At 46.9% G+C, this 15,040-nt stretch overlaps 1 protein-coding gene across 1 annotated transcript in view; it reads left to right on the plus strand.

Moving 5' to 3' along the window:
- The window catches only part of LOC127576911 (protein Wnt-6-like), an 88,565-nt gene that overhangs the window by 52,184 nt on the left and 21,341 nt on the right, over positions 1-15,040 (plus strand). Inside the window, exon 3 of the mRNA XM_052027769.1 lies at positions 13,579-13,880. Within this exon, the coding sequence (XP_051883729.1) occupies positions 13,579-13,880 (302 nt within the window). The remainder of the gene's footprint in view (positions 1-13,578; positions 13,881-15,040) is intronic.

A 15,040-nucleotide genomic window follows, 5' to 3' on the forward strand; every position in this document is an offset into this window, starting at 1 on the left:
TTGAGGGGTGATATGATCTAATCTTGCTTTTATATCTAAAGACAAAAATCAATGGATTTTTGCAATCTAACAGAATCAGAGGATGTGTTATGGACTTGGTGAAGGACCGCTTTTATGAGGGATAGAGAGTGAGAGAGCATTGAGGGCCAGAGTGACCTGCTCCTACTTATGTTCTGATGTTCTCATGACTCTTGACTGGTATTGGTATTGGTTTATTATTGTCACTTGTACCGATGTATTTCCCTCTGAAATGGCTGAGTGGTTCATTCAGTTCAAAGGCCACGAGGAATTGGATATAAATGAAATCAGTAGTGTCTTGATGGCGATGTCCACACAACATAAATTAATTTTCAATTGAGCATCTAAAGCACAATAAAATAAAGAGCTGTTATTACATAAAGACACAGTAGAAGCAACTGGCAACAGACTTTGTCCTGCTGGGATTAGACTGTGATGTTCACAGAAGTCCTGCCAGTCCTCTCAGGTGATCGGTGTTGAGAAGGGAGCAGAGAAATGTTCTGAACAATGTTTACTTTTCAATCAAATCACTTTGAAGGCAGAATACGAGGTTAATGGCAGGACTCTTAGCAGTGTGGGGGAACAGAGGGATCTTGGGGTCCATGTCCATAGATGCCTCAAGGTCGATAGGGTTGTTAAGAAGGCGTATGGAGTGTTGGCCTTCATTAGTCGGGGTACTGAGTTCAAGAGCCGTGAGGTTATGTTGCAGCTCAATAGAACTCTGGTGAGACCACACTTGGAGTATTGTGTTCAGTTCTGGTCACCTCATTACAGGAAGGATGTGGAAACTTTAGCGAGGGTGCAGGGGAGATTTACCAGGATGCTGCCTGGATTGGAGAACATGTCTTATGAGGATAGGTTGAATGAGCTAAGGCTTTTCTCTCTGGAGAGAAGGAGGATGAGAGGTGACTTGATAGAGGTGTACAGGATGATAAGAGGCATAGATCGAGTGGACAGTCAGAGACTTTTTCTCAGGGCAACAGTGGCTAACACGAGGGGACATAATTTTAAGGTGATTGGAGGAAGGTGTTAGGAGGATGTCAGAGATAAGTTTTTTTTACACAGAGAGTTGTGGAATGCACTGCCGGCAGAGTTTGTGGGGGCAGATACATTAGGGACATTTAAGACATTGAATGATAGAGAAATGGGGGGCCATGTTGAAGGGAAGGGTTAGATAGACCTTAGAGCAGGATAAAATGTCGGCACAACATTGTGGGCCGAAGGGCCTGTACTGTGCTGTAATGTTCTATGTTCGAAAAGGATGTTCTAAATGGAACAACACAACAGATTCACTAATGTCCTTCAGAGATAACAGTCTACTGTTTCTTATTTTTCATCTTTTGTGAGATTTGGGTATCGGTTTAAACGATAGCATTTATTCCCAATCCCCAACTGCCCCTGAGAAGGTGGTGGTGAGCCACCTTCTTGAACTGCCACAGTCCTTCTGGAGAAGGTGCTCCCACAGTGCTGTTGGGCAGGGGGTTCCAGGTTTTAGACCTAGTGTTGAAGAAGGAATGCCGATATGTTTCCAAGTCCAGGATAGTGTGTGACTTGGAGGGGAACCTGCAGGTAACAGTAGTGCATTTTGAAGGCGAAGGGAATGGATGTTTAGTGTGGTGGATGTGCTTGCGTTGCTCTTTGTCTTGGTTGTCGTTGGGCTTCTTTAGAGGTGTTGGAGTTGCATTTATCCAGGCCAATGGTGGGAATCCCATCACCTCCAATTCCTGAATCCCATATCACAGTTCCTGAATCCCACCACCTCCAGTTCCTGAATCCCATCCCACCCCACCCAGTTCCTAAATCCCATATCTCCAGTTCCTGATTCCCACGTCTCCATTTCCAGAATTCCATCATCTTCTGAATTCCATCAATTCCTGAATTAAATCACATGTTCACCTGGCAGATAGTGGAAAGGATTTGGGGCGTCAGGAGGTGAGCCACTCTTTGCAGGATTGCCAGCCCCTGACCTGCACTAGTGCTACTGATCCAGCTGAGTTTCAGGTCAACCAAGGATATTGATAATGGGGATGCCGTTGATAATGCCTTAATTGGACTGCCCTACAACTGTCTTACATCAATAATATTGAATCTCGCTCTGCAGCATCCCGGCAGATTACTTAGTTGTGTTTGTGGCAACAATTCCCGATCATAGAACATAGAACATACAGGTGTCTGAGGGTACATACCACCAGACTTAAGGACAGATTCTACCCTACTGTGATAAGACTATTGAATGGTTCCCTTATACAATGAGATGGACTAAGACCTCACGATCAACCTTGTTGTGACCTTGCACCTTATCGCACTGCACTTTCTCTGTAGCTGTGACACTTTACTCTGTACTGTTACTGTTTTTACCTGTACTACATCAATGCACTCTGTACTAACTCAATGTAGCTGCACTGTGTAAAGAATTGACCTGTACGATCGGTTTGTAAGACAATTTTTTCACTGTACCTCGGTACAAGTGACAACAACAAACCAATACCAATACCAATACCAATACCAATACCAATACCAATACCAATACCAATAGAACAGCACAGGGACAAGCCCTTTAGCCCATGATGTTTGCGTTGAACAATTAAACTAAATCCCATCTGCCTGTACGTAATCCATAACACTCTATTCCCTGCATATTCAAGTGTCTATCTAACAGCCTCTTAAATGCCACTGTTGTATTTGCCTCCACCACCACTCCCGGCTGCACATTCCAGGCACCCACCACTCTCTGTGCAAAAAACCGGCCCTGCACATCTCCTTTAAACTTTCTCCCTCTCACTTTAAATGCGTGTCCTCTAGTACTTGACATTTCTACCCTGGGAAAAATATTCTGACTGTATACTCTATCTATGCCTCTCATAATTTTATAAACCTCTATCATGTCTCCCCTCAGCCTCTGACCCTCCAGAGAAAACAACCCAAGTTTGTCCAACCTCTCCTTGAAGTTCATGCCCTCTATTGCAGCCAGCATCCTGGTAAATATCAGCATCAATAAATCAATAAATCTCATCCTTATGCTCACACTGAAAAATTAATAAATCTATTCCCTACTTAACCATGCTATCTTCAGAAATATGATGACGATATATATCTTTATTAGTCACATGAACATCGAAACACAGTGAGATGCATCTTTTGCATCTCACTGTGTGTTTTGATGTACATGTGTTCTTTTAGAGTGTTCTGAGGGCAGCCTGTAAGTGTCACCACACTTCCAGCGCCAACGTAGCATGCCCACAACTTCCTAACCCATACGTCTTTGGAATGTGGGAAGAAACCAGAGCACCCAGAGGAAACCCACGCAGACACGGGGAAAACATACAAACTCCTTACAGACAGCGGCCGGAATTGAACCCGGGTTTCTGGCGCTGCAAAGTGTTGTGTGTACTACCATTGGCCTGGATAAATGCAACTCCAACACCTCTAAAATAATTCATTGTCTGTGCAGTGCTCTGCATAGTTGGGGTCATGACAAATATTATTGAAATGCAAGCTTCTATGAGCACAGAAGATGAAGGAGTGATCCAACTTAGATATAAGATGGTCGAAGAAGTTCATCGAGCTGTTGAATTTTTATGGCATTTGGCCAAGGTGTCCATGCCAATTCCGAGTTGAACACATACACCTCCATGCTCTTTCCCAATAACCCTGTGACTTAATTTCTCTCAAGCGTCTGTCGAATTTCCTTTCGAAAGCAACAATTGATTCTGTTTCCACCACCTCTTCAGGTAGTGCATTCTGGACCATAATTACTCTCTGAGTGAAAAGATTTATCCTCTCACCCTTCTTGTACCTATTGCCCAAATATTAAACTTGTCAAGCACCTGTGCTCCATCCGCCCCAGTCATCCAGAGCTCCTGGTTGCCAGCCATTTTAATTCCCCTCCCCACTCCCACACCGACATGTCTGTCCTCGGCCGCCTCCTCCTCCACTGCCAGGGCGAGGCCAAATACAAACTAGAGGAACGGCACCTCATATTCCACCTGGGTGGTCTACAACACGATGGCAGGAACATTGAGTTCTCAGGTGACCTGCTCCCTCTCTGTCCATTCACTCTCTCCTCCTGATTAACCCAGTTCCTCCCACCCCTACCCTCCTGCCCCCCATCACCTTGTTCCTCTCCCCTCCACCTGCCCATCACCCACACACTCCTCCCACTGGGTTCCGCCCCCCCCCCCCACTATTCCTCTCTGCCCTCCCCACCTCCGTTATTTGCTTTCATGTTCCACCTTCCTCTCCTATCAGATTCCATCACCTCCCAGCCTCTGTCGCTATTTCCTCACTTCCCTCCCCATCCCCCCTCCTCACCTGGATCCACCTATCACCTGCCAGCTCTTGCTCCACTCCTCCCTCTCACCTCTTCGTACAGGTTATACCTCCTCTATCTTTCAGTCCAGGTGAAGGGTCTCGACCTGAAACATCAACTGTCCATTTCCCTCCACAGATGCTGCCTGACCCGCTGAGTTCCTCCAGTAGTTTGTTTTTTGCTATTAAACCCATGCCCTTTGAACCATTTGCTACCAGTTTCCTTTGTCTAAGCCCAAAATGGTCTTGTCCGTCTCTGTCAAATCTTCCCTCAACCACTGCTTCTAGGAGAATAACCCCATTATCTTCAGTCTAACCTTGGAGCTTACAGGTGAGATACTAGGAGTTGACTGGATAAATGGAATCGGGAACAAAGTCAAAAGGGCAGACGTGGTAGCGTAGCAGTTAGTGTAACGCTATTACAGCGCCAGCAACCCGGGTTCAATTCCGGCCGCTGTCTGTAAGGAGTTTGTACATTCTACCCGTGTCTGCGTGGGTTTCCTCCTGGTGCTCTGGTTTCCTCCCACATTCCAAAGGCATATGAGTTAGGAAGTTGTGGGCATGCTATGTTGGTGCCGGAAGCGTGGCAACACTTGCGGGCTGCCTCCAGAACACTCTATGCAAAAGATGCATTTCGCTGTGTGTTTCGACGTACCTGTGACTAATATCTTTATCTTATCTTATCTTAAGTCAAAGTCAAAGTCAAGTTTATTGTCATATGAACAAGTACATGTATGCACAGGTACAATGAAAAACTTGCAACAACATCACAGGCACATAACATCAGATACATCAATCACAAGAAAAACATAAATTAAACATAGATTACACAGTCTTTACAATAATACAATTAGAACAAAAAAAAACAAAGTCGATTTTCACGTAAGGTGATCAAAGTGGTCATAGTGTTGCTAGACTGTAGTGATTAAGGTTGTGCTGGTTGGTTCAAGAACTGAATGGTTGAAGGGAAGTAGCTGTCCTTGAACCTGGTACAAAGGAGTGATGTCAGGAAATACTGCTTTGTACAAAGGATAGTGAAGCAAGGGAATCTTTATCCACCTGCATCCCTCCCTTCCCCATATAAACAAAACTATTGAGGTTGAGGGGCTGAAGCTAAGATTGGTTGAAAACTATTGAGTAAGGACATTGAGCATTACTTATCTGGAGTGGGCAATTAGAATCAGTTGGTAGCACTCTCATCTCCATTACAAGGATTTAGATTTAAGTTCCAGTCCAGAAACTTGGGTACAAAATACCAGGTTGAGTTACTGAGGCTGTGCTACCCCCCCAGCAGTGTCACTTTACAGATGAGATGTTACGCTGAAGGAAACACTCAGCAAGTCAGCCAGCTTCTGTGGAGGTAGAAGCAGAGTTAACATTTCAGGTTCAAGACCTCTCATCAGAACTGGGGAAGAGACAAAGCCAAGTTATCGAGTAGAAAAGGTGGACAAGGACAAAGGGAATAATCTCTCATAAGGTAAGAACGAGTGATTTAATGTGGTAGTTGGTAGCAGATTCTGCCTCTTTGTCTTTGTAATGTGTTGTTCATAGCAGGGCCTACTCTGGCCCCATTCCTCAAATCTTTCTTTGCTATATCGATGAGTGCATCGGTGCCCTGCAGGACAGACCATACTACTGGGGAGAGAAAAGCTGAGCCAAAATCAATATGAGATGATTGGCAGAAATGGCCTGTCTGATAGACAGAAAGAAAGGGTGAGTTACCTAATGTTGGAGAATTCGATATCGAGTACGGAAGGCTGTAACCTACCCAGGCAGAAGATGAGGTTCTCTCCGTGACTCCCTCGTTCACTCCTTCACCCTACCCATCCCACTCCCACCCCGGGTACTTTCCACTACAACACCTGCCCCTACACCTCTATCACCTCCATCCAGGGACCCAAACAGTCCTTTCAGGTGAGACAGACTCCTCTCACTTTCTACAGACCAAGGGCGCAGCTACGGACACTCATATGGGCCTCAGCTATGCTGCCTCTTCGTGGCTATGTTGAACAGTCTCTGTTCCAAGTCTACTCTGGCCCCATTCCTCAAATCTTTCTTTGCTATATCGATGAGTGTATTGGTGCCACCTCTTGTACCCATGCAGAACTTGACAGTTTCATAAATTTCACCACTAATTTTCACCCAATTCACTTGGACTGTCTCTGACACCTCTGTCTCCTTCCTTGATCTTTCCGTTTCCATCTCAGGAGGTTCCTTATCTACTGACATCTTCTACAAACCCACTGATGCCCACAGCTGCCTCGATTACAGCTCCTCCCACCCTGTCTCTTGCAAGGATGCTCTCCCTTTTTCTCAATTTCTCCGCCTCCGCCGCATCTGTTCCTATGGTGAGGCTTTCCACCCCAGGACAGCCGAGATGTTCAACTTCTTTTCTAACCTGGGCTTCCCCCTGACTGGTCGAGAGAGCTCACACCCGTATCTCTGCCATTTCCCGTACCTCTGCTCTCACCACCCACTCCTCCCAGACCCAACAGGGATAGGGTCCCCCTTGTCCTTATGATTCATCCCACCAGGCTATGTATCCAACACATCATTCTCCGCCACTTCCGCCATCTCCAACGGGACCCCACTACCAAGCATATCTTCCCCTCCCCACCCCTGTCTGCCTTTCGCAGGGACCACTCTCTCCACGTCTCCCTAGTTCACTCCTCTCCCCCCACCCACTCCGGAAACTTTCCATTGCCCCCACCATAGGTGCAACACCTGCCCCTACACCACCTCCTTCACCTCCATACAGGAACTCAAACAGTCCTTTCAGGTGAGACAGAGATTCACCTGCACCTCCCTAAATATCATCGACTGCATTTGGTGCTCCAAGTGTGGCCTCCTCTACATTGGTGAGACTGAACGCAGACTAGGCGACCATCTCACAGAACACCTGCGCTCTGTCCGTAACTGCGATCTGCATCTCCCCGTTGCCAGTCACTTCAACTCCCCCTCCCGCACTATGGCTGATATGTCGGTCCTCGGCCTCCCCCATGGCCAGGAGAGTTCCAAGCGCAAACTGGAGGAACAGCGCCTCATTTTCCGTCTTGGAACCTTGCAGCCTAGTGGCATGAACATTGAATTCTCCCACTTTAGGTAATCCCCACCCCCCTTCACCACCCCCCCCCCCCCCCCCCACCACCATGCATCTTCTCTTCTTCCTTTTCCTAGCCTTTTCTCCCCCTCTCTTTTTACCTTTGACCCATCCCCCAGTGGATCTGCTCTCCCCTCCTCCCCCCCACCTGCCTATCACCATCTCTTACCTGCATCTACCTATCACCACCTTGTGCCCACCCCGCCTCCCCTCTTTTGTCCACCTATCACTGCTCTGCTTTTCCCTCCTATATGTTGGGCTTCCCCTTTTCCTATCTTCAGTCCTGAAGAAGAGTCCTGACCCGAAACGTTGACCGCCTGCTTTTCTCCACGGATGCTGCCTGGCCTGCTGAGTTCCTCCAGCGTCATCGTGTTTTTCATTCAGATGAGGTTGTTCTTCAGGCTGGTGTTGACCCTCACTATAACAGTGCAGGAGGCAATAAACAGGTGGGGGAAGGTGGTGAATTAAAGAGGGTTTGCTTGCTTCCTCAGATGGGTGTAAATGGACACTGGCACTGGTTCAAGGAAAAGTACGGAGTTATCCGAATGCCAACGTTCATCCCTCAAACAATGTCACAAAACGGATTATGTGCTTGCTATCACAGTTCCTGTTTGTGGGAGCTTGCTGTGCCTGAATACTTCCTGTATTGCAGCAGTGACTAAATTTCATTGGTAGTTAGGCACTTTGGGATATCATAGAATCATAGAAGGAGGCCATTTGGCCCATTGTGTCCATGCTGGCTAAAAGTTATAAAGTCCTGACAGTAACAGGAAAAGCTGTACAGTAATGCAAGACCGGAGGATCATACAATCATTGAATGGAGGGATAACTTAATTAGTTCAGCACAGCGTTGTGGGCTGAAGGGCCTGTTCCTGTGCTGTACTGTTCAAAGTTCTATGTTCTTGTTCCTTTCTCAATCAGTTGATATTCTTTGATCCTTATTCTACTGTGGCTTACATTTGGGAGGCAGACTGTCTCTGTCTGTCCACACTCCAGCAATTAGAACATAATTAGCCAAACTAATTAGACTAGTGACTAAACACGGAACTAAACTAGTCCCTTCTGCCTGCACACAGTCCATATCCCTCAATTCTCTGCAGATTCACATGCTTATCTAAGAGCCTCTTGAACACCCCTATTGTATCTGCCTCCACCAGCACCCCTGGCAGTGCATTCCAGGTACCCAACCACCCTCTGTGTGAAAAACTTGCCCCGCACATCTCCTTTGAACTTTCCCCCTCTCATCATAAATGCATGCCCTTTAGCATTAGACATTTCGACCCTGGGAAAAAGATACCGACTGTCTACTCTATCTGTGCCTCTCATAACCTTATAAACTTCTATCATGTCTCCCCTCAGCTTCCACCGCTCCGGAGAAAACAGCCCAAGTTTGTCCAACCTCACGTCCAGTCAATGTGAAATGCCTACTCCGCATTCGGTGTACAGTCCCTATAACGCTGAACTCACATGTGAATGCGGCCCGGCAGTGGGCTGTGGTTGAGGAGATGGTGTTGCTGCCATCTTTGTTTTCATGTTGACTGCTACCGGTGACTTAAACTCTGACCGCCAGCGAAGGCAAAGGATGGAGCTCGGAGGTGGATACCTGCACTGTTCAAACTCCAGACTGTCTGGCTCCAGTCAACTAATCACTCACTTGTGCCGAGTTCCCAGGTGCTACTTAAAAGGGTTCTAGTCTACTCAGGTCACCTTATCAATATACCAGAGTTAATGACGTCGGTACACCAGGGGCTATCTTGACACGTCCCACTCAGGAGGAATTGCTGTATCCTGCTCACTGACCCTTGACCCATCCATTTCTCACATCTTGAAAAATGTGTGTCTAGGGCTGGGAACAAGTTTGTACCTGTTTCTTCCTCATTGCTGCTTGTCACTGAGCTCCAGTTACAGAAGTGGGAGAGGAATCAGCATATGTTAGCTTGTGGCATAAGCTTTAATCTACAGGCCTGGCCAAGACTTGTTTCAAGGCAGGGTTCATGCCTGTCCAGTGTATTAAAATGGAAATGTCTACTTGTCTCCTTGTTTGATACTCTCTCACCAATAGAAACATCTCAGCATCTACCATATCATGCCTCCTTAGCGTCTCACATGTTTCAATAAGATCACCCCTCATTTTTGTAGCTTAGAAGAGTGAGAGGTGATCTTTTTGAAGGATATAAGATCCTAAGGTGGCGACAGGGTAGATGTTGAAATATTTCCACTACTGGGAAAGGTTTAACCAAGGAGACAGAGTTACATGATGTCAGGGCGTAGAAACTTCTTCTCACAGAAGGCAGTGAACATCTGGAATTCTCCACCTGAGAGAATGGTGATGGTGAGAAACTTAAAGAGAAGGTAGGTCCATTTTGAAAGATCAGGAAATCAGGGGCCATGGGGAACTGATACAGAAGAGAAGATGAAGCCTGGGGCAGATCAGCCATGGTCATAATGAATGGTGGGGCAGGCTTGATGGGCTGAGTGGCCTACTCCTTCTCCTGTTTTCTTGTGTTTTTCTCCTCCAGTTCAAGCCTTTGCCTTCCCTGAGCCAGTCCATATTTCACCAGGAATGTCTGTGCATTCAGTTGCTAGGACCTTACTTTCTGGAGTCCTCGCCCTAAATCTTTCTCTCTCTGTTACTCTCTCTCTCTCTCTCTCTCTCTCTCTCTCTCTCTCTCCTCCTTCAAGATGCTCGCCTGCCCCAATATCTCCTCACGTATCTCAGTGTCAAATTTTGTCCACTTCTGCTGAGCCGTAGAGCTATCTTCATGTCATAGAGAAATACAACATGGAAACAGGTGCTTCACCCCAACTCATCCCTGCTAACCATGGTGCCCACCAAGCTAGTCCCATTTGCCTGTGTTTGGCCTATATCCCTCTACACCCCTCCAATTCATGTGCTTATCCAAATGTCTTTTGCATGTTGCTATTGTACTGGCCTCAACCACTTCCTCTGGCAGCTTGTTCCATATACGTACCACCTTTCTACGTACCACCTTCCAACGTTTGACGACTCTTGGGCTGTACTCCTTGAAGTTCAGAAGAATGAGGGGGGACCTCATAGAAACATTTTGAATGTTAAAAGGTCTGGACAGAGTAGATGTGGCAAAGTTGTTTCTCATGGTAGGGGAGTCTAGTACAAGAGGGCACGACTTCAGGATTGAAGGGCGCCCATTCAGAACAGAGATGCGGAGAAATTACTTTAGCCAGAGAGTGGTGAACCTGTGGAATTCTTGCCACGGGCGGCTGTGGAGGCAAAGTCATTGGGTGTATTTAAGGCAGAGATTGATAGGTATCTGAGTAGCCGGGGCATCAAAGGTTATGGTGAGAAGGCGGAGGAGTGGGGCTAAATGGGAGAATGGATGGATCAGCTCTTGATAGAATGGTGCAGCAGACTCGATGGGCCGAATGGCCAACTTCTGCTCCTTTGTCTTATGGTCTTTGCATGAAGTAGCTGTTCCTCAGGTCCCTTTTAAATCTTTCCCTTCTCACCTTAAACCTTCGCCCTCTAGTTTTGATTCCCTTTCCCTGGGAAAAGGACTCACCCTATCTATGCCCCTCATGATTTTATACACCTCTATAAGGTCATCCCTCAGTCTCCTACACTCCAAGAAACATAGTCCTATCCTGCCTAACCTCTCCCAATATCTCATGCCCTAGAGTCCCGGCAACATCCTGTAAATCTTCTATGCACTCTTTCCAGCTTAATGACATCTTTCCTCTGACAGGGCGACCAAAACTGAGCACAACACTCTAGGTGCAGCCTCACCAATGTCTTGTACAACTGCCATGTAACATCCCAACTCCTATACTCAATGCCCTGACTGATGAAGGCCAATGTGCTGAACGCCTTCTTCACCACCCTGCTGGATGAATGCCTGACAATGTACTTTTGGTGTTGGTATTGGTATTGGTTTATTATTATCACTTGTACTGAGGTACAGTGAAAAACTTGTCTTGCATACTGATTGTACAGATCAATTCATTACACAGTGGTTACATTGGGTTAGTACAGAGTGCATTGAGGTAGTACAGGTAAAAACAATAACAGTTATTAATTAGTGCATGGAATGGGCTGCCGGAAATGGTGGTGGAGGCTGATACGATAGGGTCTTTCAAGAGACTGTTAGATCGGTATATAGAGCTGAGTAAAATAGAGGGCTATGGGTAAGCCTAGTAATTTCTAGGGTAGGGACATGTTCGGCACAGCTTTGTGGGCCAAAGGGCCTGAATTGTGCTGTAATTGTTCTATGTTCTATGTTCTCGTACAGAGTAAAGAGTCACAGTTACAGAGAAAGTGCAGTGCAATACAGCAAGGTAGATCGCAAAGTCCATCTCATCGTATAAGGGAACGGTTCAATATTCTTATCACAGTGGGGTAGAAGCTGTCCTTGAGCCTGGTGGTACGTGCCCTCAGGCTCCTGTATCTTCTACCTGATGGAAGAGGAGAGGAGAGAATGACCCGGGTGGGTGGGGTCTTTGATTATGCTGGCTGCTTCACCAAGGCAGTGAGAGGTAAAGGCAGAATCCAAGGAGGGGAGACTGGTGTCCGTGATGCGCTGGGCTGTGTCCACAACTCTCTGCAGTTTCTTGTGGTCCTGGGCAGAGCAGTTGCCGTACCAAGCTGTGATGCATCCAGATAGGATGCTTTCTAAGGTGCATCGGTAAAAGCTGGTGGTTGCCTACCCTAATGTTATGTGGCTCGGTGAAGAGATCTCGGATGCTTTTAAGGATGTAAGAATATAAAGAATAGGAGCAAGAATGACCATCTGACAACTTCATGTGTTTCCCACCATTCATTAAGATCAGAACAGAGAGACCTAGGGATACAAGTACATTGTTCCCTGAAAGTGGTGACACAGGCAGACAGGTTGGTGAAATGTGTGTTTGGCACGCTTGCCTTCATCAGTCAGGGCATTCGGTAAAAGAGTTGGGATGTGATGCTATAACTGTGCAAGACATTCATGAGACCGCACTTGGAAGTTTTGTGTGTTCTGGTCGCCCAGCATAGGAATGATGTCATTAAGCTGGAAAGGGTGAAGAATAGATTCACAAGGATGTCGGAAGGCCTGAGTTATAAGGAGAGACTGGATAAGCTGGGACTGTTTTCCCTGGAGCGAAGGAGGCTGAGGGGGACAGAGGTGTATAACATCATGAGGGGCATAGATATGGTGAAGGGCTACAGTCTTTCTCCCAGGATAGGGGAGTCTAAAACTGGAGGGTATAGGTTTAAGGTGAAGGGGGGGGGGAGATTTAAAGGGGACCTGAGGGGCAAGTTTTTCACGCAGAGTGTGGTGGGTATATGGAACGAGCTGTCAGATGAGGTGGTAGAGGCGGGTATGATTACAATGTTGAAAAGACATTTGGACAGGTATGTGGATAGGAAAGGTTTAGAGGGATATGGGTCAAAGGGACTCACTCAGAAAAGCACCTTGGGCAGCATAGATGAGTTGGGCTGAAGGGCCTGTTTCAGTACTGTATAAAACTCAATGACTCCACCTTTTTCCTGCACTATTAGAAATCACCCGTTCAGAAATCTGATGGTGGAGGGGAAGAAACTGTTCCTGTAACGTTGAGTGTGGGTCTTCAGGATCCTGTACCTCCTCCCTGATGGTAGTAACATGAATAAGACTATTAAACTGTTCCCTGGTATGATAAAATGGACTCCTGACCTCATTATCTACCTCGTTATGACCTTGCACCTTATTGTCTGCCTGCACTGCACTTTCTCTGTACCTGTAACACCTTATTCTGCATTCTGTTAGTGTTTTACCTTGCACCACCTCAATGCACTGTGTAATGAATTGATCTGTATGAACAGTATGCAAGACAAGTTTTTCACTCTACCTTGGTACAAGTGACAATAATAAACCAATTCCAGTTCCAATTTCCCTTAATAACCAGAAATCTATTGTGGATTCTGCATTGTGAACAAGCTCAATTCAGCTTCTGGGGTGGAGCATTCCAAAGGTTTGCTCTCCTCTCTGTCCTAAACCTTGCCCCTTATTCTGAAGCTTTCCCCCCGGTCCTAGGCTCCTCAGTCAGTGGAAGCATCTCCCTGTACCCAGCCTGTAGACCTTGCCTGTGAAGTGTAAATGCAGTCATTGTATTTTGTGACCTTCCGTCCTCTGTTTGATTCTTCTGCCTGTCTGCCACAGATATCCGAGAGACGGCCTTTGTGTATGCCATTACCTCGGCCGGAGTGACCCACGCCGTCACCCAGGCCTGCAGCATGGGCGAACTGCTGCAGTGCGGGTGTGACCGTTCCAGGACCCGGTCCCCACCCATACCCACTGCCGGGACTGGCACCGAGGGCACGGCCTGGGAGTGGGGTGGCTGCGGGGATGACGTGGACTTCGGCTACGAGAAGTCCAAGCAGTTCATGGATGCGAGGAGGAAGAAGGGCAAGAGCGACATCCGGACGTTGGTCGACCTACACAACAATGAAGCCGGGCGTCTGGTGAGTGACCGCTTGCTCTTCCCTCCGTGGTCCTTACTGCAGAGGGTACGACACAGGACACATTGGCACTGACTCTGTTAACAACTCTGCTGGTGCATAGTCCCTGATCCCAGCCTCATTGTAGCTGCATAAAACTTTGGTTAGACCATAAAACCATAAGATATAGGAGCAGAATTAGGCCATTCAGCCCATTGAGTCTGCTCTGCCATTCGATCATGGGGCTGATTTTTATTTTCATCCCCTTTCTCCCACCTTCTTCCTGTAATCGTTACCCCACCCCCCCTTACCAGTCAAGAACCCGTCAATATCTGCTTTAAATACACCCAGTGACTTGGCCTCCACAACCCTCTGCGTCTATGTATCCCACAGATTCACCACCCTCTGGTTGAGGAAGTTCCTCCTCATGTGTTCTAAAGGGACGTCCCTTTATTCTGAGTCTGTGCCGCACTGTGCTGACTAGTTAGGCCGCACTTGGAGGGTTGTGTGCAATTCTGGTCACCCCATTACAGGAAGGATGTGGAGGATTTGGAGAGGGTGCAGAAGAGGTTCACCAGGATGCAGCCTGGATTAGAGGGTATGAGCTATAAGGAGAGGTTGGACAAACTTGGGTTGTTTTCTTTGTAGTGTTGGAGGCTGAGGGGAGACCTGATAGAAGTTTATAAAATTATGAGAGGCATAAATAGGGTAGACGGTCCTTTTCCCAGGGTATAAATGTCGACTACTAGAGGACAAGCATTTAAGGTGAGAGGGGGAGAGTTCAAAGGAGATGTGTAGGGCAAGTTTTTTACATAGATAGTGGTGGGTGCCTGGAATGTGCAGCCAGGGGTGGTAGCAGAAGCAGGTATGATAGTGGTGTTTAAGAGGCTTTTAGAGAGACACATGAAAATACAGGGAGTGGAGGGTATGGATTCTGTACAGACAGAAGAGATTTAGCTCAGTTTGGCATCGTGTTCAGTACAGATGTTGTGGGCTGAAGAGCCCATTCCTGTGCTGTACTGTTCAGTGTTCTATGTTCTATGTACATCTCCACCATTCCCTCCAGGACACCATGAGTAGTGTTGGGCACCACACTTTAAGGAGGATATTTTGGCTGTAGAAGGGGTACAGAAAGAAACTTTGAATACTGAGACTGAAATTAGGTGAAATTTCAGAAATTAAGG

The sequence above is a fragment of the Pristis pectinata genome, chromosome 1 (assembly GCF_009764475.1).
Source record: "Pristis pectinata isolate sPriPec2 chromosome 1, sPriPec2.1.pri, whole genome shotgun sequence".
In the NCBI taxonomy this organism is placed as follows: domain Eukaryota; kingdom Metazoa; phylum Chordata; class Chondrichthyes; order Rhinopristiformes; family Pristidae; genus Pristis; species Pristis pectinata.